The following is a 22,835-nucleotide window of genomic DNA, read 5'->3' as shown; positions in this document are numbered from 1 at the left end:
CTTTTGTATTTTAGTGTTCTAAACAGTAGTAGCAGTCCTTTAATTCTTAAATACAAACCTGAATCAGCTCCAGCGTAGTTGGCAAATAAGATACCCAACAGCTTGAGATTGGACTTCTGGTAGAGTGCGACAACCGTCTCATTCAGAGGGTCCTTGTTCTTCACCAGCCAGTTGTTGATATTGTAATCGACAATGCCGGCGTAATGAGCCAGGGCGAAGTGGGCCTCTGGTTTCCCTTTGACGATTCTTGGCTTCTGGAAGTTGTTGGATTTTCCCAGGTGGTTGTCATAGAGCTTAGCTTTAAAAGTGGTGTCGCTGGCTTTGGGGAACATGCACTCCTCTTCAAGGATGGACATGATACCCATGGGCTGCAAGGACAAAGGCAACTTAGCCCTGGTGTACAGATCCCATATAGGACAGAGAAATTGCTCACCTTTTCAATGAGGTCAATGCAGGCCTGCAGGTCCATGCCGAAATCGATGAAAGTCCATTCGATGCCCTCCTTCTTGTACTCTTCCTGCTCCAGCACAAACATGTGGTGGTTGAAGAACTGTTGCAGTTTTTCGTTGGTGAAGTTGATGCACAGCTGCTCGAAGGTGTTGAACTGCAACGATACAGAGCACGGCATGAGGAGGCTTCAATTCCCCTCCTGAAAACAGAGCCGCCTCCTTGAGACCGTTTCTATTGAGCAACTCACATCAAAGATCTCAAACCCAGCGATGTCCAGCACACCAATGAAGTACTGGCGAGGCTGCTTGGTGTCCAGGGATTGGTTGATTCGGACCACCATCCACAGGAACATCTTCTCGTACACTGCCTTGGACAGCGCACCAACAGCATAGTTCACCTGAGGAGCAAAAAGACCCAAGTAAGCCTGAGTGGACTTTCATGAAACATTAGTTCATCCGTCAAAAACCTTGGGGAGCATCATGATATCCCTAAGGCTCTTTTTATCATTCTTGAGCTGTACCTGAGCAACATTCTGTCCCTTGGTGACCCACTCGTTTCCCACTTTGACCCTGGGGTGGCAGAGACCTTTAATGAGGTCGGCAGAGTTGAGGCCCATCAGGTACGCGACCTTGTCAGCGTCTGTTGTGGAACGGCCATGGTAATTTATCCAGGTCACCCTTCTTTGGTGCTGTAACTCCAGCATTGACGGGATTTCTCACCCTCTGTGCCGTCAGCCTCTGCCTGCTCCTCTCGCTGCTTCTGCTTAAACTTCATGTTGCCGTGATGCATGATGGCACCGGTCAGCTTGTACATGCTGTTCTTCTCCTCTTGGGTGAAGCCCAGCACATCAAATGCTTCCTGAAAAATATTGGTAGCACTTCATGTTACAGCCTGTCCAGTACCAGTCCATGAAATATAGGTAAGGCCATGTGCTGTGCGATTGCTAAATCAAAAATCCAAGCAATGATACAATTATATCCAGAGTTGTCTGCCATTTCCAAAGTCCAAATTGGATTAACTTGACACATATTCTGGAGAAAAGAGATATTTTTCAAACAGTTTCACTCAAAGTTGGTAGTTGGACTCGACTCACATCAGTTGCCAACAGCTCCTCGGAGTCGTTGATGGAGGCCACCGTCGTCTCTCCTTGGGAGATGAAGGCGTAGTCGTAGGGATTGTTGGTGATGAGGAGCATCTCTAACGTTGCGTAAACAGAATTTCAATGATATGAGTAAAAAACTATATGTATTTGTAAATGAATAATTGTAAATTGCAAGTAAATTGCTGTATTACTTACCTAAAAGTTCAGGCTTGACTTGAGACAGGATCTGGTAGAAAATGTGGTAGTCTCTCTCAGCTTTGAGCTGATAGGTCACACGAGACTTTTCCAGAAGGTCTGTCAGATACATGGACTATTATTGTTCTATGGAGGTACGTGAATGTTTAACATATGATGCAATTGATCAAACTGCTTCACTTACACGTTTCAATATCAGCAGAGGCCAGCTTTCCCCGGTTGTCAAAGTGAATACGGATGAATTTACCCTGCGTAAAAGAGACACGGTCCACTTTAGTTCCTTTGCTTTTTGTTTTTCTGAATAAGTGCAGTTGGAACCACACGGAAACCCACAAATCTGGAGGAGTTGTCGTTCCTGATGGTCTTGGCGTTTCCGAAGGCCTCCAGAGCGGGGTTAGCCTGGATGATTTGATCCTCCAGGGTGCCCTGATTTGGACGAATGAATAGTGCAGCTCAAAAAAAAAAAGTTCAAACACATTCCTGCCTGATTTTAATCAGTGTTAAAGGATTTTACAACTTGCAGTATAGTGAGAAATAACTTGTTGTGCACACCTTCTTCTCAGCAGCTGCGTCTTTCTTCGAACTTGGAACGGCAGCGATGCTGGCAAAGTACTGGATGACACGCTTGGTGTTGACGGTCTTTCCGGCACCGGATTCTCCGCTGTTTAGAAGAAAGATGGATTGAGGAGAAGAACCGAACCGAGCGGTGAGGCTGATTTCTGATGAGTAACTCGTTCGTCGTGTCTTACGTGATCAGGATGGACTGGTTTTCTCTGTCTGTCAGTCAAAGACATAATTGAACATGTCAGTTTCAGCAATCGCAAGGTCAGAAGAGTCTTTCAAAATAAAACTAAGGCTTAAATTTGGATTGTACCTGACAGCATGTACTGGTAAGCGTTGTCAGAGATGGAGAAGATGTGAGGAGGAGCTTCACTCCTCTTCTTCCCTCTGTAGGCGACAACCACCTCCTGGTTGTAGACGGGAAGCCACTTGTAGGGGTTGACCGTCACACAGAACAGCCCGGAGTAGGTCTGAGGGACGGATGAAGATCTGTCAGATTGTGATTTCAAAATTTGAATGTTTGTATTTTATTTTTTTTAAAAACTCACATAGATCATCCAAGCTGCGTAACGCTCTTTGAGGTTAAACAGCACGGCGGGCTCGTGGAGGAAGGTGAACATGGCCATGTCTTCGATTTTATCGAACTTTGGCGGGTTCTGAGGGTGTACGTCGCAATCCTTCACCGTCACCGTCTGGAAAAATAATATAAAACTATGCGTGTTAAATCACGCGCCTTCTTCGAAATCCGAGCGTTGGCGTCTTATTCCAGTTCCCGTACCTTTCCAAACTCAGTCTCAGCGGTGACTTTGGCACCATCACGACTGACGACGGAAGCCTTCACGAACTCCTTCTCGGGGTCGGGGACGAAACACTCCTTCTTCATGTCAAAGGGACGCGTTTGCGCCTCCAGACGCTCCTTATCTGATTTTCTCAGAAAAGGCGCCGCAGCCCCGAACTCTTTCATTGCCGCGTCACCCATTTTTCAGCCGGCTGTGGGTTTGTGTAAAATGTCAAGTAAGTTGAATCCATTTTTTATTTTTTTTTCCACATTCAACATGTCTTTTAGAAAGGTTTGGCTGCATTGTAAAATAAATCCAGAGCACAGTATTTGATAGACAGCACTGTGTTTGAGGGAAATGACTCACACAAAGTTCTTCACATCTCTATCTGCCCAAATGTATCCACTTAGCTTAGATATCTCCATGAGTTATCACCCATTAATCAGCACATGAACAAAGGGAATATTTCAAACCAAAGCGTGGCAGCTCTTATTAAATGTATTACTATTAAAAAGTATTATCAAAAAGTAGTAGCCCTTAATCAGCAGGGGCGTCCAGCCTTAGTCACTGAGTGTCTAGTATTACTTGAAAGTATATTGCAAACATTTCAAAACAAAGCGTTATTCTGTTTCCAGCGGCAAACAGGCCACACAAGAACACCAAATACCCCTCGCCCCCAAAATATTCAAAAACAGCCCATGTGTCCCGAATCTACGGCGATCCTGTGGATGCTCGTCTTACCTTTGACTCCTAGACCTTCGCTAGAGCAAATCTATGATGACCCCTGCAGCCGGGAGCTGTCCGCTTTCCTTTAATAAAGGTTGTTTATTGACCAAATATGGGTTGAATTTTCAGAGAGAAAGGTTGCGCATTGAAAAAAAAAAAAAACAAAACTCTTAATTGGACAGGATGTACTGCGGCTATTTGTTGCTCTCACCTTGTGACAAACAAGGCGAGGACGAGACAGGGGCAGTGAGAGGGGAGGGCAAGAGGTGGGGATCAGGGATCGGCTTCAAATCAAGTGTCTTATGGGTATTAATAACAATCATAAACCATAGCAGTTGTGTGTGTGTCATTTTTATTTTTTACTAACTGCAACTTCCATTCTGCTGGATAGGGATTCATCACACACTGCAAAGAGAAAAGGCGTAACTTAGTTTTCATTGTTTTTTTTGTTTTTGTTGAGTGGTTATTGTTAACTTTACAAGTTCACCATGATGGGCATGGACATGAAGTTGCAGCAGGGATTCAGATAATCTGCAGAAGGTGGTGTTAATAAGAAACATCACGCTGATCCAGTTCTACACAGAAGGCTGACAGACGAGACAGATTAATGCCTTAAAGCTGATCCGCAATTACTGAGTTTCAAGCACAGCTCCTCACTTGCCACCTCCGAAGCATAAATCTCAGAGGTCGGACATGCGGAGATGCTGCCGCTCGGACAGTAAAGTGCCGCAGCTGTCGTCAAGTCTGAGCTGACGTCACGTACTTAACCTCGCGCACAACTGTTCTGCCGGGTTAGGTGTCCGCCCTTTGTCTCGGGTCAGTATGGCACTGTTCCCTCTCCTTTGGCCTTGATGACAAAGATAACCCTGTGAAATTCTTGTCTGGATTTTTCCTCCCCGATGCAGGAGGCCAACCTTTGAAAGCAGTACCATGACTGAGGCGTGATGGACGGCAGTGGACAGGTGCGCTGAACCTACACACAGAAAATAGACTGGATGCCAAGTCATTTCAAATGTACATCCATGTACAGTTTCGTTTCACCTCGCAGCTCACGCCAATCATGGGACACAAGGGTAGCAGAACTTGTACTTCCTCAGAGATGAAGAGCTGCACCTTTGATTTCATTGCAAATGATCTTGAATCAGTTTGTTCCGACTGTACTTTCATATTTTAGTGATCAGTTCCATTTTCTGTGTCTTCTTTGCGTTGCACCTTTTGTCTTTCCGCTTTTCCAACTGCCGTGGAAAGCAGCCCCGCGTACAGCTTCACATGTTAACGGGACACGTACAAGACATTTCTCAACATTTCTTGAAAGGTGTGAACACGCGTGTTGGGATTGCTACCTCCTCATTACATGAAACTTGAATCTTGTGTAAGGAGGCGAGCGGTCTGGGCTGTTTTATTATCCTCCGTCTAAATACGGCATCTTCTTGCCTCCTTGGATCGTGTTTACATCGTCGTCCTAACGTTGATCCCCTTTCTTTCCACGATACAGTGGAACGTTTTAGCTTCCTTTGGGTGAAAATGTACAAGCGCCTCAAAATATACACCGCTCACAAAAATAAAGGGAACACTACGATAACACATCATAGATCTGAATGAATGAAATATTCTTATGAAATACTTTGGTCTTTATATAATTGAATGTGCTGACAACAAAATCATACAAAAATGATGAATGGAAATCAAATGTATGAACCCATGAGGGTCTGGATTTGGAAAAACAAGTCAAAATGAATCAGTGTTTCTTCCTAAGTGGACAGTTTGATTTCACACAAGTGTGATTGACTTGGAGTTACATTGTGTTGTTAAAGTGTTCCCTTTGTTTTTTGGAGCAGTATATATAACCTTTTATTTTATTGGTATTTTTTGATGTTACATTAAATCCCGGGTATATCCCAATTCTGTCTTTAGCAGGCTGTGCGATGACTTCCTTTCCATGGATGGGTTCAGAAAACCTCCCGCTGGGACAAAGGGATGGAAACGACCCGACAGGCCGTCTGCCGTCGGGTCTTTTTTGTTCCCTCCTGAAGGACGACGGTGACCTTTACGATGAGCTTTGTGATCCGCGGTGACATTTAGCCGTGTTCCAGTGGCCCTTTTGAGGGTCGCTCTGCATTGTCTCACATTGTTGCTTTCATTGTCAGCTGTTTAAATCCTGGCGGAAATCTTTGCGCCGTTTCGTGTCACCTTGCTGGCTTTCATCACCTTCTCACTGGGCCGGGACAAAGTTGTAACCGGACTCCCAAGTTAATGCCAGTTGCGGGTACTTGAGGGTAAAAATAAATGCTGTCCCCTTGATATGCTATTGTCGGCGGGGTCCGCTAAGTAATTCCGCGGCACAGTTAACCACCGTGGCCCAACACGTTAAGCTGCCGACACGGAGGAGCATCGAACTCAAAGGTTACAGGGAGTCGTTAAGTCTTTAAGGTTCTGCGGGAAGAGAAACAAAAGGTTGCGGATTAGATAGCTTTAATAGTATTTAGCAGTAGTTTCGTATCTTCTAATCTCCCTGCAGATGCGCCCAACCCCGGCGGATGAAGGCCAGCCTTCTCGGCTTCTCCAGAGAACTCTTGGGTCAGATCAGTGATGAAGGAGGTACGGTGAAGCTGTTTCGATTTGACTGAAACTAGAGTGAAATTCCAGCTCGGTATTTGAGTCCAGTCAGGATTACTTGTAGAAATACTTTGTTTTCGCTCTGAACTCTTAGATCATCACAGGTTTGCAGGGGTGAATCCAACTTAGCTTCCATGAACCCCTTTCTGCTTTTCTGGGGTTTATTGGATACGTTCTGTATTGTGTTATTTCAGCTACAATGCTCAACTCACCGAGTTGAGTGTAGTTACCATGGTTACTGCAAGCTATAGCTTTCACTAGCTGTAAATAATTGCAATTGTTTTTTTTTTCTTTGTGTAGAATTTATAGTTTTGTTCTGCAAATGTTTTGCAAATGATTTCATTATGTTATATTATAGTCACCTGTTTAATTTCTTTTATTCCTTCAGAAAGCTCTTTTCTCTTAATGATGATTTCTCTGAATCACATTATGTAACTGCTATATTTGATCCTTTCTCACCACTTAGACATACTTCTTTCTGGGTTTATTCCTCTTTAGCACAGTAATGCTTGAATGACATCGGTTATGTTAAATATAAACAACGTAAACAACTTAACTGTCCTGTAAATTCAGTCTCATGGAAGGTGAGATATTCCAGTGATCGCGACCTCTATTCTCTCATCATGTCGGTGTAATTCATGTCTGGTGGATTTTAACTGAAATCATTGTCTCTAAGGTCCTTGAAGAGCGGAGCACCAGACCGAAGGCTAAAAATACAACTTGTAGGATAAATTAAATTAGGTTTGAAATGTTTGTTGTATTTCAAAGATGCTAGAAAAACAACGTTTTAAGTCTTTTTCTGTGCCGTCGGCTAACTGTAAGCAGATGTGTTTTTCAAGCTAATATGTTCTACGGTTTTAATTTTCTCTATAATTAATACCGTCGATGAATTAATGGTTAGGTGTGAATTATCCATTTTGAAAAATTATTTCTATATTTTTGTCAGATCCCTAAAAACATCTAACCCCCGACTCTGAAACCCCAAGTTGGCATTAGCGGTCTAGGACGCTGCAACGTTTGTCAAAGGGTATTAAGTAAGGAAATGAAGACATTGCACCGTTATTTTGGATGCACTATTACTTTATTCTACAGTTACTTTCAAGACAAGTGGGCCGAAACCGCAGAGGATCCCGAGACTCATAGGGCTGCTGCCTGCCGGTTTCACTCCTCCTCCAGCCCCTTCTGTGACGAGCAACAACAGGAGAATGGGTAAAGTGAGAGAATGGCTTCATGACACAACAAGCAGCGGCGACGGAGGTAATAAACCAACATCAGATCTCGTTTGGAACAGAAAATACTTTTTTTTCATTCTGGCGTTCTCTTCTGGACAATTCTGGAAAAACGGTGGGAGTCTTACTTTTTCAGAATGTGTTTTCATGTAAAAATAGTACCGTTTATGAACACTGTGGAACGTCAAACCCAAAGGAATGAATCCCTCATTGGCATCATCGCTAAATAAATCACAAGCTGACTTATTCTGACCTGACTTAACTTACATGAGGAAACATAGGTACGTAAACCAGCTGAGCAAAGCACATACAGCATATTATAGCCGCTATATCTGCAATCATGGCAGAAAGTAATGATAAATATCATCAGCAAACATCGCCATCTACAAACAAATGTGCATCTTCAAAGATGTATTTTCAGTGTGTATCAGTATTTTTGATTTACTCAAGATGATACTTTTTTCTGAATCCCAATACTAATTACAGTATGTTAATCATCCTCCAGTGGGAGGTCTTACTTTGCACTAACCAAATTCACTGTTGTGACCTAATACCACTCACCATTCTCTCTGAATAAAAGCAATCTGCTCCGAAAAAAAAATGTCGCCTGATTTTTTTATTTCATTTTTTTGATTTTAGCTCCGTTAAAATAAGACCTCGGACTCTGAATTATAAATCAAGGTTTAGACGAGTGAGGATAATGAAAAGCAGGACGCGGGCCCACCTTGGACCCCACATCACGGCTCTTGGCTCGCATCTTGTTGACTTGAGATTCGGCGATGTCGGCCCTCTCCTCGGCCTCGTCCAGCTCGTGCTGCAGTTTGCGGAACTTGGTCAGATGAGTGTTGGCCTGCTCTTCCTGCAGGGTTCACAGAGAACACGGCAGGCAGTTACTCTACCTTTGCATCACCGGCAGCAAAGGAGACGAAGCCTCGAGAACTTCACGTCGACCGCAGGATTCATCATCGGAGGTTTGTTGTTGTTGGACTTTTTTAAAAACGTGTTAAAAAGCGACAGGAAACAAATCGAGCGGGATTGAACGGGTCTGTCGGACCGAACCGCACTTACAGCCTCCTCGGCGGATCTCTTGTACGCTTTGACCTTCAGCTGCAGTTTGTCCACCAGATCCTGGAGACGCGCGACATTCTTGCGGTCCTCCTCGGTCTGCGCCGAAAGAGTGAAGTGTCAGTCAGATGTACTCACTCGTGATCCAAGAACGTTCGTGCAAACCAGAAGTCGTTGCGGTGTGTGTGTGTGGAGAAAACACCTGGTAAGTGAGTTCCTTGATGCGTCTCTCGTATTTACGGATTCCCTTCACGGCCTCGCTGCACTTCCTCTGCTCCGACTCCACCTCGGTCTCCAGCTCCCTCACCTGCAACCGCCAGAAGTTGAATTACCTTTCCCATTTTTTCTCCCAACAGCCGAGTTTGACGGGTGAAAGCAACAACACCAAAGTAGATCATCTTCAACAGCTCGCTTGAATTTTAGGTCCCCACAGATGTACTTCTGGTCATGCTGCAAATTGTTGTGCGAACGCTCACCCTGGCCTCCAGCTTCTGGACCTGCTTCTTCCCCCCCTTCATGGCGATCTGCTCAGCCTCATCCAGGCGGTGCTGCAGGTCTTTGATGGTTTGCTCCATGTTCTTCTTCATGCGCTCCAGGTGAGCGCTGGTGTCCTGCTCTTTCTTCAGCTCCTCTGCCATCATGGCGGCGTCGGTAATGGCCTTCTTGGCCTTCTCCTCGGCATTCCTGCACTCCTGGACGGCATCTTCCACTTCGCTCTGAAGCTGGGACGCGTCGACCTCCAGCTTCTTCTTCTGGTTGATCAGACCGGTGTTCTGGATTTTTTTTCAGATGAGAAGAATTGTTACTTCCCTATGAAATGAAAGCGGATTTACAACGAAAGGCTGCCGAGCCATCTCCTCAGGGTCTGGGATCTTACTAGGACGTTTCCTCATCAGCCTCGGCCTGGTTTCGTATTGGCTGAAGATCATGATCATAGGTTTAAATTCAAACCAGCTCCTGCCTATTTTGGTTTTTTTTTGTCGTTATCAATCCGCTCCCAATAACACCCGTGGAAAAGGATCTGAAACATGTCGTCTTGTGATGGAATATGAGGTCTCACCTGTGAGTGCAGCAGCTGCACCCTCTCGCTAACGTCCAGAAGCTCTTGTTCGGCCAGCTTGCGGCTCCTCTCGGTTTGCTCCAGAGCAGCCCTCAGCTCCTCCAGCTCGGCCTGAAGCAGGTTGTTGCGTCTCTCGACAATAGCGATGTTCTCTTTGAGGTCATCGTTGGCCCGGACGGACTCGTCCAGCTGAAGCTGACAATCCTTTGAACGGGAGCGGATCATTTATGTCAAAGTTCTGAATCACTCAGCTTGGAAAGCGTGAAGAAGGGGAGGTTGTCTTGTTCTAGTTTACCTTCAGATGTGCGTGAACAGATTTCAGCTGCTTCTGGGCTTCGGCTGCCTGCCTGTTGGCCTGGCTCAGCTGGATCTCCATCTCATTGAGGTCCCCCTCCATCTTCTTCTTCAGACGGAGGGCCTCGTTCCTGCTGCGGCACTCCGCTTCAAGAGAGGTCTGCAGGGTGTCCACCGTCCTCTGCAGGTTCCTCTTGCTCTGCTCCATCTCTTCGTCCTTCTCCGCCAGCTTGCGCTCAATCTCAGCCTTGATCTGGTTGAACTCGAGCTGGGCTCTGAGGATCTTCCCCTCCTCGTGCTCCAAGGAAGCCTGGTAGATACGTGTAAGGTGTTAGCTCAGACCAGAAGATGGTGTCCCTCCCCGCGGTGTCATTCTGTACCTCAGCTTCTTCTAGAGCTGACTGGATCTCGCTCTTCTCCTGCTCCAGCTGTTTCCTTATTTTCTCCAGTTCATGAATGCTCTTTCCTCCCTCACCCAGTTGCTCGGTGAGGTCCGATATCTCCTCTGTGGGACGGCAGCCATCTTGGTTAGACAGAGCTCACCTTCGAAGCCTACGCCGAAAAGATGGGTCGGCGACCTCACCCTGTAAGTTCTTGTTCTCTCTCTTCATGGTCTCCAGATGATCCAAGGACTCTTCGTAGGAGTTTTTCAGTTTGAAGAGCTCGGTGCTCAGAGCCCTGGCCTCCTTCTGGGAGCCCTCCAGCTCGCACTGACTCTCCTCGTATTTCTGCTTCCACTCCGACAACACCTGCGGCGCACGGAAAGGCCAGCTATCAACAGGGAGCAAAGCTTGATGTACTTTGGGGAATTATGGAACTGCGACTCCAGGCCAACCACGAACGTCACTGAAGGTTTTTCCATGGATAGCGCCAACGTTATATTTGCAAAGTACAGGTGAAATTATACAGCCCAGTGCCGTTAGCTTGTTAGCTCATCCAGTTCATGGCCACTGCAGGGCAGCAAAGCTCAGTGCATTCAAACCCTGTACGCGTTCCTGTGAGCCGCACAGTTAGAAGCATTAGAAGTTAGAACCCTCGCTACTTCGCAGATTTAATTTAATTGTTTTTTTGAACATTCAGATCTCGTGATTTATCAGTATTTGACACATTTTTTCGTGATGAAATAGCCATATTATAGCCCAAGAAGACAGAAATGGCAAACAAAAAATAGTCAAATTCAGTTTATAATATAAATGAAATACGAGATCTCCTTTGCTAAACAAACATACCTGGCATCGCGAATTCAAGCAAGAATTGGAGGATATTGGAAGATTATTTTCAATGGGGAGTATTTCATTGTTTTATGTATGTTACAATGGTCCAAAAGTGTTTAGTGTACTGTTTAAGAGTGTGAGAAGCGTAATACCGCAGACGGTGGGTAGATAACAGTTTGTGGGAGGTTGGTTAATGGTTTACTGAGGTGCGGCGAGGGTTAATACGTTTGGAAATACCATCAAAATGATCACGTCTCTACTTCGCTGAAATTCACTTTTTGCGGGGGCTCTTGGAGCGTAACTCCCGCTAAAAGTGAGGGTAAATACATATGTATAGATGTTACATATGTTTACATACCTTTAATTTTATTGATTTAATTTAATCTTTACCATTTTTTTTTTTTTTTTATTCTTAGTTTTTATTATTCTCTATTCTATTTCTTTACTCTGTGAGCAGGCGGTGCTTTCGACAAAAAGCAATTTTCCTCCTCGGGAATCGAAAAAGTATTCTGATTAATTTCAGCCAAATGCGAGTCGTATAAAACCTCGGTTGTTTCAGAAGCCATGTTAGACGGTAGCATGAACTTCCTCATATTTCACCTTGTCAAAGTTTCTTTGCTTCTTGTCCAGGGCGGCAGCAGCGGCGTTAGACCTCTCCACATCCACCATGAGATCTTCGATCTCATTCTGCAGTCTGTGTTTGGTCTTCTCCAGGGAGGAGCATTTAGCGTTGACCGCTTCTACGGCCTCCTCGGCCTCCTGGAGACGCTGAGCCAGCTTTTTCCTTGAAAAACAGTCGTTAAATCACTCGAGGTTCCCACGGTGACACGCGCTCGGGAAATTTATGGCGAAAATTTACGGCTACGACCGGCTGCTCGGTCATCCAACAAACAAACTTTTTGTTCGTCTTACATTTTAGTGGGAACATAAACACAAACAAAAAGCTGATCCGCCGGACGATTTAAAACATCTCTCGGAGATACAACTAGAACGGGGGGATCTCGAGCTCTTACTTGGCCTCCTCCAGTTCCTCGGTTCTCTGGATGGCGTCGGTTTCGTACTTGGTTCTCCACTGAGCCACCTCAGAGTTGGCCTTGGACATGCCGCGCTGAAGTTCCCCCTTGGCCTCCTGCTCCTCCTCGTACTGCTCCCTGAGCAGGTCGCAGTCGTGGCGAGCAGACTGCACGGCGTGGGCCAGGGCGCTTTTAGCCTGTCCGACAAACGCAATGGTACGTTTATACCGTGCGAAGGGTCGACGCGGCGGCGGAGATCGGACAAAGTCTTGTCGTCACCTTGGTCTCCTCCTCCAGTTGTCTCTTTAGATCTTCAATCTGCTGAGTGTAGGACATCTTTCCTCTCGTCAGTTGAGACACCAGAGAATCTTTCTCCTCCAGTTGCCTTGAGAGCTCACCTGGTGTTTTAGCCAAATGCAGGATTTTAATGATACGACCGAAACGAACACCATCTTCTCGTATCGATATCCTCTCGTCGTGGCAACTGGATTTGAGTTTCTTCACCTGAGGACGTTTCAGGCCTCATCCAAGAGGCTTGTTCAGTTCAGGAAGGAACTGAACAAGCCTTCCTGGAATGAAGGGGAAACTCCAGTTGCCACGACAAGAAGATTTCGACAAGAATTCCTCCTGACCTGGATGACTGAGAACCAACACAAACATAAAAATATATATACTGCTCAAAAAAATAAAGGGAACGCTAAAATAACACATCATAGATCTGAATGAATGAAATATTCTTATGAAATACTTTGTTTTTTATATAACTGAATGTGCTGACAACAAAATCACACAGAAATGATAAATGGAAATCAAATGTATGAACCCATGGAGGTCTGGATTTGGAAAAACACACTCCAGGCTGATCCAAGGTTGACGTAAAGTCCTTAAAACAAGTCAAAATGAATTCCTAAGTGGACATTCTGACTTCACACAAGTGTGATTGACTTGGAGTTACACTGTGTTGTTGAAGTGTTCCCTTTATTTTTTGCACTATGAATATATATTTGTTTTAAATATCTCTTAAAAGAAAAAGACAGAACATTGTTTTATTTTTGAAACTGCGAAAGTTCCCCCCGAGAATTACCGTTCTCAGTTTGAAGCTTCGCTCTCTGCATGTTGAAATCGGTGATGCAGCGTTGAGCCTCTTCGAACTTTGTCTTGTATTCATTCATCTGATCTTCCATGGTTCTGCACGCCTTCTCCAGATTTGTCTACGGAGAAACCAAGCACGTCTGAGAACATTCACCCTCATCATACTCCACTGGTCTACGGAAGGAATAAAAGGGAAGACGGTTCAGCCAACCTTTGTCTTCACGATATGTTCCATGTTGGAGACCACATCATCCAGCTCCAGCCTGAGCTCGCTCTTCTCCTTCTCCAGTTTCTGCTTGACTCTCTGCAGGTTGTCGATCTGCTCGCCCAGGTCGGCGACGCTGTCCGCTTGTTTCTTCCTCAGCGTCGCCGCCGTGGATTCGTGCTGCAGAGTGGCCTCTTCCAGGTCTCTGCGGAGCTTCTGGAACTCGGCCTCCCTCTTCTTGTTCATCTCGATCTGGGCGGCCGTGGCTCCGCCGGCCTCCTCCAGCCTCTCGCTGATCTCCTCCAGCTCTCTGGCCAAGTCCGCCCTTTGCTTCTCCACCTTGGCCCGGGCAGCTCGCTCTGCCTCCAGCTCTTCCTCCAGCTCCTCGATGCGAGCCTGTGATTTCATTCATACCCGTCAGTCCTGCGGCGCTCGAGCTGTTTAAACATCTCTCACGCGTCTTACCTGAAGCTCCTTCAGTTTCTTCTGTAGCTGGATGGCAACTGCCTGCTCATCCTCTATTTTACTGTTGAGCTGGCTCAGTTCAAAGTCCTTCCTGTCATTGAAGAATCACTCTTTAGAAAATAAGTACGCATGGAATATAGATCGACAAACGGGTTTACTTTTTCATGTGCTCCTCCAGTTGTTGCTTATCGTTCTCCAGGTCCATGAGGCTCTCCTGGGTCAACTTCAAGTCTCCCTCCAGCTTCCTCTTCGCTCTTTCAAGGTCCATTCGAATCTTCTTCTCTTGTTCAAGAGAACCTTCCAGCTGGACGAAGTCATCGGAGAGAGTCAGGAGGAGACCGTTGCCTTGGGAAACAGGGGACGAAGGGTTTGGTGTGAGCATGCATGAGATTACGTACGTCGTCCACTTGCTGCTCCAGCTTGGTCTTGGCCTTGGTCAGAGTGTTGACTTTGTCTTCTTCGCTCTGCAGGTCGTCCAGCGTTTGCTGATGAGCTTCTTGCAAGGCTTTCTTTTCCTTGGTCAGCTTGGCGATGATCTCGTCCAGAGCCGCCATTTCCTCGACCAGGTTCTTCACCTGGGAATTGGAAAGTAAAGATTAGAAGGATGTGCTAAAATGCTACACAAATCATTACAGTGGATCCTCGCAACTTTGCGGTTCGGCCTTCACGCCCTCGCTACTTCACAGATTTTTTTTTTTGTAATTCGGTTCACGCGACTTGTCAGTCTTTAGGGTTTTTTTTAGCAATATTTACATTTTTTTTCCGCAATGAGATGTGTCATATCCTCGCCTAAGAAGAAAAATAAACGGGAAAAATATAGTCAAATTAAAGTATAATTCATTCTATACAAAATAAAATACGAGATCCTGTTTTCAGAACAAAGATACCCAGCATGGTGAACTCTGGCTCCTACCACTGTACCCACGCCAGATCTCATACGGAATAACATTGGCTAACTACATCCATACTAGGCCTGCTATTGGCTGATTGAGCATGTCGTTCCATTCCTCATGTTGATTGGCTCATGGAGAGAAGCAGCTGACCTCCTCGTAGGTTTTGCCCAGCATACAGTGACCTGGTCTACCTCGCCACCGTTCGTCTAAGAATGAATACTGTCCACTTTGTGCTATTTAGTTTGTGAAAGTGTCTTTCTACGATGCCTTCTAAACACCCATCCTCCACCCAAAAGTCTGGTTTCGACGTTACAATGATCCAAAGGTGTTAAGTGTGCTGTATAAGAGTGTGGGAAGCGTAATACTGCGGACGGTGGGTTGATAACAGTGTGCGGGAGGTTGGTGAAGGGTTGAGTGAGGTTCGTTGAGGGTTAGTATATCTGGAAACGTGTCTACTTTGCAGAAATTCACTTTTCACAGGGGTTTTGGAGTGAAACTGCCGCCAAAAGTGAGGGTTCACTTTACATCCTTGTACTGAAGAAAAGGGTGCAGCCGTCAAACCTTGTTCTCGGTGGCGTGCTTCTCCTTCTCCACTTTGGCCAGAGTTAACTCCAAGTCATCGATGTCCTTCTTTAACTCAGAACACTCATCCTCCAGTTTCCTCTTCTTGGCGGTGAGTTCAGCGTTCATCTCCTCCTCGTCCTCCAGTCTCTCTGATAGCTCCTTGGCTTTTGCTTCCATCTGAATTTTGTTCTTGATCAGTCCCTCGCATCTTTCTTCAGCATCAGCAAGATTATCTTGCTCCTAAATCCAAAGATTATTTCAGTACATACGATTTGCTGAAATATTGATCATTTGTAAGCTTTTGCCATCAAACTCACAGCTTGAACTTGGAGCTGCAGGTCATTCTTCTCTTGGAGAAGAGAAACCATCTTCTCCTCCAGTTCCTTCCTTCGAGCCTCAGACTTTGCGTAGGCCTCTTTCAGCTTCAGGAATTCTTCCTTCATGTTGGCCATTTCCTTCTCTGCTTCAGCGGATCTGAGCAGGGGTTTGATCTTGAAGAAGAGCTTCATCCAGGGCCAATTCTTGACCCCCATGAAGGCACGGATGTTCCACTGGATCACCAGAAGGGCATCCCTGTCAATAATAAACCAAAGATTTCAATCACCTTTTTAAAAAAAGATCATGTCTAGTCATGCTCGACGAGAGATGTGTCTTCTCCGACCTTCTTTCAACAATCTTCTGGAATTCCACCCTTGCCAGAAGGCCTCTTGATCTAGCCTGGATTCCTGTGATGATGAGTGACAGACGATCATCCCTCATCTCTTCCAGTTGCCCGAGAAGGCCAGCCTTGAAGAACACCTTCAGGACAAACCGACATCACCGCATTCAACACCAGGTCGTAACGAGAGAGATGGATTCAATGTGCGTTGCTACCTTTGTATGCCCAAACTTGTACTGGTTGTGGTCAATGTCCAGAGATCCCAGGAGCTTCTCAGCTCCCTTCTTGCTGTCAATGAACTGACCGTCAGGGATGGCAGCAGGATTCAAGATGCGGTATCTGGAAAATAGAAGAGGAAGTGTTATAGAGAATACCATTTTCTTCTTCACACGTGTGTCATGGTGTCAGCGAGTCAAACCTCTGTTTGAAATCTCCGTAGAGGATCCTGTTGGGGAAGCCCTTCCTGCAGATCCTGATGCCCTCCAGCACACCGTTACAGCGCAGCTGGTGCATCACCAGAGGGTTCTCCATGGCCCCGGGGGTCTTGGTCTCGTTGGGGATGATGCAGCGTACGAAGTGAGGGTGAGTAGACCTCAAGTTGGTCATCAGCTTGTTGAGATTCTCCTGTGAGACACAGTCATCAAATCATTTCCTAATTCCTGGTATCTGGAAAGCTTCCTGGCTACCCTGTTGCAAGCAATACCATAAAGATTTTTCATCTTACCCTGTGCAAGGCTGATACAGTTTGGAAGGAGGATCCTTTCTTCTTGCTACCCTTGCCCTTTCCACCAGCGTCTTGAGCTGATTAAATATCAAACAGATAGAGTAACCACCAAAAATGTTCCTGTTCAAACTCAAATACAATGTATCTTTACCTGAATCAGCTCCGGCATAGTTGACAAACAGGAAGGACAGCAGCTTGAGATTGGACTTCTGGTAGAGTCCGACAACCGTCTCATTCAGAGGGTCCTTGTTCTTCACCAGCCAGTTGTTGATATTGTAATCGACAACGCCGGCGTAATGAGCCAGGGCGAAGTGGGCCTCTGGTTTCCCTTTGACGATTCTTGGCTTCTGGAAGTTGTTGGATTTTCCCAGGTGGTTGTCATAGAGCTTAGCTTTAAAAGTGGTGTCGCTGGCTTTGGGGAACATGCACTCCTCTTCAAGGATGGACATGATACCCATGGGCTGCAAGGACAAAGGCAACTTAGCCCTGGTGTACAGATCCCATATAGGACAGAGAAATTGCTCACCTTTTCAATGAGGTCAATGCAGGCCTGCAGGTCCATGCCGAAATCGATGAAAGTCCATTCGATGCCCTCCTTCTTGTACTCTTCCTGCTCCAGCACAAACATGTGGTGGTTGAAGAACTGTTGCAGTTTTTCGTTGGTGAAGTTGATGCACAGCTGCTCGAAGGTGTTGAACTGCAACGATACAGAGCACGGCATGAGGAGGCTTCAATTCCCCTCCTGAAAACAGAGCCGCCTCCTTGAGACCGTTTCTATTGAGCAACTCACATCAAAGATCTCAAACCCAGCGATGTCCAGCACACCAATGAAGTACTGGCGAGGCTGCTTGGTGTCCAGGGATTGGTTGATTCGGACCACCATCCACAGGAACATCTTCTCGTACACTGACTTAGACAGCGCACCAATAGCATAGTAAACCTAGAAGATAGATAAATTAAATATTCCCGTTTTAGAGTGTTGTTTACTGCATTGTTTGTATCTTTTTGACAATAGTTGGCTCGCTTTTCTGCTTGACATTTTGTAATGGCCTTTGGCTACGACGATTTTCATAACGGCAAGTAAAGCACTTCATAATCACTGAATTTTTCCATTTACCTGCTGGACATTCTGTCCCTTGGTGACCCACTCGTTTCCCACCTTGACCCTGGGATGGCAGAGACCCTTGATGAGGTCGGCTGAGTTCATGCCCATCAGATAAGCTGCTTTGTCAGCATCTGTGGAAACACAATAAAAAACAAATTGTCATGCGTTTTCCCCTCATTAGCCCGACGTACTTTGACAAATCGCGAGCTTCCCTTCTTCTCACCTTCAGTTCCGTCAGCCTCCGCCTGCTCCTCCCGTTGTTTGTTCTTGAACTTCATGTTACCGTAGTGCATGATGGCACCGGTCAGCTTGTAAATGCCGTTCTTCTCCTCTTGAGTGAAGCCCAGCACATCGAAAGCGTCCTGGAATCGTATGAGCGACATGTCGTTGTCATTATTTTCACACCGAAGCCATGGAGAGTGTCAGGAAGTATCTGTGGGACAAGATGGTGCCGACATCCCACCCAGAGGAGACAGCTAAGCTGTTACCCTGCCCTTGGAATACAAGTGATATCAGCGACACAGAGCTTCATAATCTCATGCCGACAGCTACATGTAAACCGAGACGCCGTCGGTCGCCAGAGTATAAACCAAATGCGGAGGCTTAGTCCTCACGCCGCCAATCTGCCAACCGCCAACCGCAATAGGATTTCACAGAAGGCTGAATCCATCGCAACGTTGTAAATATCGGTCACGTGTTTGGTCCCCAAAAGCGGTCACCAAATGTTTTGTCCTGAGCAAAGGGTTGTTGTGTCGCATCTGCACTCACATCAGTCGCCATCAGTTCATCGGCATCATTAATGGAGGCCACAGTCGTCTCTCCCTGGGAGATGAAGGCGTAGTCGTAGGGGTTGTTGGTGATGAGAAGCATCTCTAAAAAGCACAACGAATATTTATATCAACCATGGGGCCACAAAGAAGAACCTGCGTTTTGCTACTCAAATGTTTGGTTTTTTTTTGTCCTACCAAGCAGCTCGGGCTTCTTCTGAGACAGGATCTGATAGAAGATGTGATAATCTCTCTCAGCCTTGAGCTGAAAAGTGACACGGGATTTTTCCAGCAGATCTGCAAAGACATTTCCTTGATATGAGCCGGAAAGGAATAGAAACATCCGAAGAACGGCAGAATACCATCGGGAAAAGACGTACATGTCTCGATATCGGCCGACGCCAGCTTTCCGCTGGCGGCAAAGTGGATTCGGATGAATTTGCCCTGGAGTCCAAAGCACATCGGAATTAATGGACGCAGAGTTGAGATGACGATTTAAGTCCGGACGGAAACTCACGAATCTGGAAGAGTTGTCGTTCCTGATGGTCTTGGCGTTACCGAAGGCCTCCAGAGCCGGGTTGGCCTGGATGATCTGATCCTCCAGGGTGCCCTGGGGCGCAAAAACACCGACAGCATCCGCTCAGGTAAACTCTGGACCGCAGACAGTTTCCTGTTCTGAGGTTGGAGTGTTTGTGATCAGCACCTTTTTTTCAGAGCCTTCCTTCTTCCCACTTCCAGCTGCAATACTAGCAAAGTACTGGATGACCCTCTTGGTGTTGACAGTTTTCCCAGCACCGGATTCTCCACTGATGGACAATAAGGTATGATCCCAAATCATTATCAGAGTATATTTGTCCTTTTTATGGGTGAATTCGAATTTAAAACAGCGATGAATTAATAAACACGCCATTATTGGGAAATTGTTGTATTCCTCAGCTTCGGGTTCACTCGGGTTTTAAGATCTACGATAAAACTAAAAAGTGGAAAACAAACACTCGCAGCTTTTAGTGTATACTTCATTTATTTTCTTTGTTTTGTAATTGCTGATATCTTGATTTTGTGTTTTTTTTTGTAATTTTCTACCATTTTAAGGTGAATTTCAGGTCATCTCTCAAAAATCAGTTTATCTCTGTTGTTAATTTAATTAACTGATTGTAATCAGAGGTTAATCTATGACTGCACTTTTAGCTTTTCTCTACATCACTTTTTCAAGGCTGGATGAGATTCAAGCTAGTTGCATTGGAGTATCTGCAAATACAGTGAACAAAAGGTTATGTTGGAGAAAGAACTGTTTGATGGAAATTTGCAAACATTAAGACTCACGTGATGAGAATCGACTGATTTTCTCTGTCTGGAAAAGAAGAGAGCGGTCGCGCTTAGCCTAGCAAAGCTAACAAACTTCAGCGTGGCATTTTGTGCTTGTGATCTTTGCGTACCCGTTAGCATGTACTGGTAAGCGTTGTCAGAGATGGAGAAGATGTGAGGAGGAGCTTCACTCCTCTTCTTCCCTCTGTAGGCGACAACCACCTCCTGGTTGTAGACGGGAAGCCACTTGTAGGGGTTGACCGTCACACAGAACAGCCCGGAGTAGGTCTGAGGGACGGATGAAGATCTGTCAGATCGCGATTTCAAAATTTGAATGTTTGTTTATTTTTTTTTTTTCAAACACGTGCTAAACTCACATAGATCATCCATGCTGCGTAACGCTCTTTGAGGTTGAACAGCACGGCGGGCTCGTGGAGGAAGGTGAACATGGCCATGTCTTCGATTTTATCGAACTTGGGCGGGTTCTGAGGGTGCACGTCGCAATCCTTCACCGTCACCGTCTGCAAACAACAGAACCTTTTAGAAATCTCCAGTCGCCAGCTTTCTCCATCCAACCCTTTTCTCTGGATCCTCCTCTCTCACCAACTACCTTCACTTCCTCTCTCACTACATCCTTAAATCTTCTCTTTGGTCTTCCTCTAGATCAGGGGTCGGGGTATTTTATTCATGTTTGTTCCTTTTTGTTAATTTTAGTTCTAAATTGGAAGGTTATTGTGATCCTGAAATATTAAAATAAAATTATGTTCAACGCTCTAAATAAATTTCGAGACTTTGTCGAGACTTTAAACCCCAGGTAGGCAAAATATGGAGAAATGTAAAAAAAAAAATATCTGAAGAAAATAGAACATTTAATGATGCCTGGGCAGATTCATTTGCATTTTGCTCTGACGAGAGTAGCCTACCAGTATGTCTCATTAGTGGAGAAAAACTGGCTAACAATAAAAAGTCAAATGTCATTTCAAAAATAAGCAACACACTATTGTTGTTTGTACAAAGTGTAAGGTAAGAAAAACCAATATATACAGTGGGAGCTTTATTTTAGATGTCAAAAGTAATTACGTTCGGACTTTTCCGTGGAAAAGTCCGAATGGCTCTTTGGGTGTTTTGGGTGCTCTAAACCTCCAATTCCAGCCTCCGTCAACCAATATATTCACTCTGTATTTTAGAAAGTCCTTTTGTGAAACAAGCAATACGGATTGGCGAATCTGACAGCATGAGTGTGTTGTAGGAGTGTGCCAGCAACCGTCGTCCAACTGGTCCCGACCTTTCTACTGCCACGGACCCCTTACTTGTACTGCTTTTCCCCGGATGGGGCTAATGAACCAGTTTAGACCAAGTTAGACCTTTCTGGTGTCTCATCTTGATGAGCGTCAGATCGCCGGCGAACCCTTTGCCTGAGTCGAGCGCAGGCCAGTTTTTCAAAATAAAATACATTTAATTTTAAACAACTCTATTCTTGCTTTGCATCCCCGGTACCACATGGTCCAAGATCTGGGTATCGTGTTGCTTTAACGGATGCAGTTTGCCCAACCTTTAGAGAAAGCATTAAACTACAAACTATGCATTGTCTTCTAGCTTCAAGATGCAAAGCGTGTATTGTCACATGTACAGTGTAGAAACGTGTTTTCCTGCACGGGGAAATTCCTACTTTGCTGTCCGCAGTGCATTTGGATATGTGCTGATAGAAAGAGTGTAAACATTATTATAAATATGATTAACTGTGGCAGTGCAATAAGAGGTTTGAATGCACTTCTACTGAAGAAGGACCCACCACTAATTCAGGATTCCTGTTCATATAATGATTATTTCACATGGAGAATTTTCAGCAGCATCAAATTTTCATTTTCATATCAACTGAAACAATGTTCCATATTGAAATGATAATTTTTTAGAGTGTATGACGTGGTCATTTGTAATCTCCGGCCGATACCAAAACAATATCGGCTCAGCGCGTCCCTGCATGCCGTCTTAGAAACCCTTCACTGTCACTGGTTTTATCAGTTTCCGCCTTCCCCTAGAACGGCGCTGGACGGTTTCACCCGCGACCGGCTGCAGCTGTGGCTGCCAGCTGACTGACCTTCCCTTTCTCCGTCTGTGCTGTGACTTTGTCGCCCTCCCTGCTGGTGATGGACGCCTTCACGTACTCCTCCTCGGAGTCGGGAACGAAGCACTCCTTCTTCATGTCGAACGGACGGGTCTGGGCCTCCAGGCGCTCCTTATCCGACTTCCTCAGGTACGGGGCCGCCGCCCCAAACTCTTTCATGGCAGCGTCACCCATTATCACCTTTTCTGCGAAAAGAGAGTTTTTTTCTACTAAATCTCCCCGATATCAGACTGATTGTAGCTTCTCTGCCGGTCTTACCTTTCCACTCCCCGCCGAGGAGACTTAGATGTTACGGTCCTGGGGGTGGGGGTGACAAAAAAATGGTTAAGCGACATTTGTGTGCGATTAAAGTAGTGCCGTAGTTTAAGCTGCTGTTCCTCCGCCTTACCTTGAGATAGAATGGTGACCTGTTGGGGGTTTCTTCATGGGTTCCCTTTATAAAGGAAGCCCCTCCACCAAATATGGAGGAGGCCTTTGGTACCCAGGAATGTTATTGTGTCTGAGTTAGGTTGGGGGGGGGTTAATGAGTGGCAAAGAGCAATATAGAAATCAGCGGGTCAGAGTCTTATCATTGATGGCGTCTCCGGACGAGGCCATATTTGGAGCTCCACGCAGAGCGGCGATTAAT

General features: G+C 45.6%; 2 protein-coding genes and 1 long non-coding RNA gene across 3 annotated transcripts in view; 1 reads left to right on the top strand and 2 right to left on the bottom strand.

Moving 5' to 3' along the window:
- Window positions 1–3,991, bottom strand: part of LOC147219358 (myosin-7-like) — a 10,804-nt gene extending 6,813 nt beyond the window's left edge. The window contains exons 1-15 of the mRNA XM_086172636.1: window positions 3,829–3,991; window positions 3,087–3,298; window positions 2,857–3,000; window positions 2,622–2,778; window positions 2,497–2,524; window positions 2,300–2,408; window positions 2,081–2,173; window positions 1,932–1,995; window positions 1,748–1,846; window positions 1,544–1,647; window positions 1,170–1,308; window positions 971–1,089; window positions 698–847; window positions 434–604; window positions 59–368 (exon numbers count right to left, since the gene is read on the bottom strand). Of these exons, the coding sequence (XP_086028762.1) occupies window positions 59–368; window positions 434–604; window positions 698–847; window positions 971–1,089; window positions 1,170–1,308; window positions 1,544–1,647; window positions 1,748–1,846; window positions 1,932–1,995; window positions 2,081–2,173; window positions 2,300–2,408; window positions 2,497–2,524; window positions 2,622–2,778; window positions 2,857–3,000; window positions 3,087–3,287 (1,888 nt within the window). The 5' untranslated portion in view covers window positions 3,288–3,298; window positions 3,829–3,991. The remainder of the gene's footprint in view (window positions 1–58; window positions 369–433; window positions 605–697; window positions 848–970; window positions 1,090–1,169; window positions 1,309–1,543; window positions 1,648–1,747; window positions 1,847–1,931; window positions 1,996–2,080; window positions 2,174–2,299; window positions 2,409–2,496; window positions 2,525–2,621; window positions 2,779–2,856; window positions 3,001–3,086; window positions 3,299–3,828) is intronic.
- LOC147219357 (uncharacterized) lies at window positions 2,396–8,374 on the top strand. Its single transcript, XR_015108710.1, has 3 exons — window positions 2,396–2,453; window positions 4,719–6,411; window positions 7,522–8,374. It is a non-coding gene; the product is annotated as an uncharacterized LOC147219357 (long non-coding RNA).
- On the bottom strand, window positions 7,492–22,835 carry LOC147219356 (myosin-7-like). Its single transcript, XM_086172638.1, has 38 exons — window positions 22,466–22,835; window positions 22,181–22,392; window positions 20,460–20,603; window positions 20,214–20,370; window positions 20,101–20,128; window positions 19,481–19,583; window positions 19,295–19,387; window positions 19,158–19,221; window positions 18,976–19,074; window positions 18,779–18,882; window positions 18,234–18,372; window positions 18,023–18,141; window positions 17,696–17,845; window positions 17,432–17,602; window positions 17,057–17,366; window positions 16,906–16,982; window positions 16,600–16,805; window positions 16,397–16,520; window positions 16,185–16,321; window positions 15,841–16,096; window positions 15,521–15,763; window positions 14,465–14,641; window positions 14,225–14,370; window positions 14,067–14,157; window positions 13,608–13,997; window positions 13,389–13,515; window positions 12,584–12,702; window positions 12,305–12,501; window positions 11,892–12,075; window positions 10,661–10,826; window positions 10,458–10,582; window positions 10,079–10,387; window positions 9,784–9,987; window positions 9,200–9,496; window positions 8,926–9,030; window positions 8,727–8,822; window positions 8,383–8,517; window positions 7,492–7,611 (listed from the first exon to the last, which is right to left on the bottom strand). Exons 2-38 carry the CDS (start codon window positions 22,379–22,381, stop codon window positions 7,591–7,593), a joined length of 5,814 nt encoding a protein of 1,937 aa, XP_086028764.1. The 5' UTR covers window positions 22,382–22,392; window positions 22,466–22,835; the 3' UTR covers window positions 7,492–7,590.

The sequence above is a fragment of the Fistularia commersonii genome, chromosome 25 (genome assembly GCF_037954325.1).
Source record: "Fistularia commersonii isolate RoL2024-O1a breed Wild chromosome 25, RoL_Fcom_v1.0, whole genome shotgun sequence".
Classification (NCBI taxonomy): Eukaryota; Metazoa; Chordata; class Actinopteri; order Syngnathiformes; family Fistulariidae; genus Fistularia; species Fistularia commersonii.
This window is presented reverse-complemented; position numbering and strand designations above follow the sequence as displayed.

Excerpts from the sequence above, each read along its gene's own strand:
- LOC147219356 (XM_086172638.1), bottom strand. The coding sequence starts at position 22,381 with ATGGGTGACGCTGCCATGAAAGAGTTTGGGGCGGCGGCCCCGTACCTG. Across the intron at positions 16,806-16,905 it reads CTGTATCAGCCTTGCACAGG|GAGAATCTCAACAAGCTGAT; the intron begins GTAAGATGAAAA and ends TGTGTCTCACAG. Across the intron at positions 10,583-10,660 it reads AGAGAACAAGAACTTACAGG|AGGAGATATCGGACCTCACC; the intron begins GTGAGGTCGCCG and ends GCCGTCCCACAG.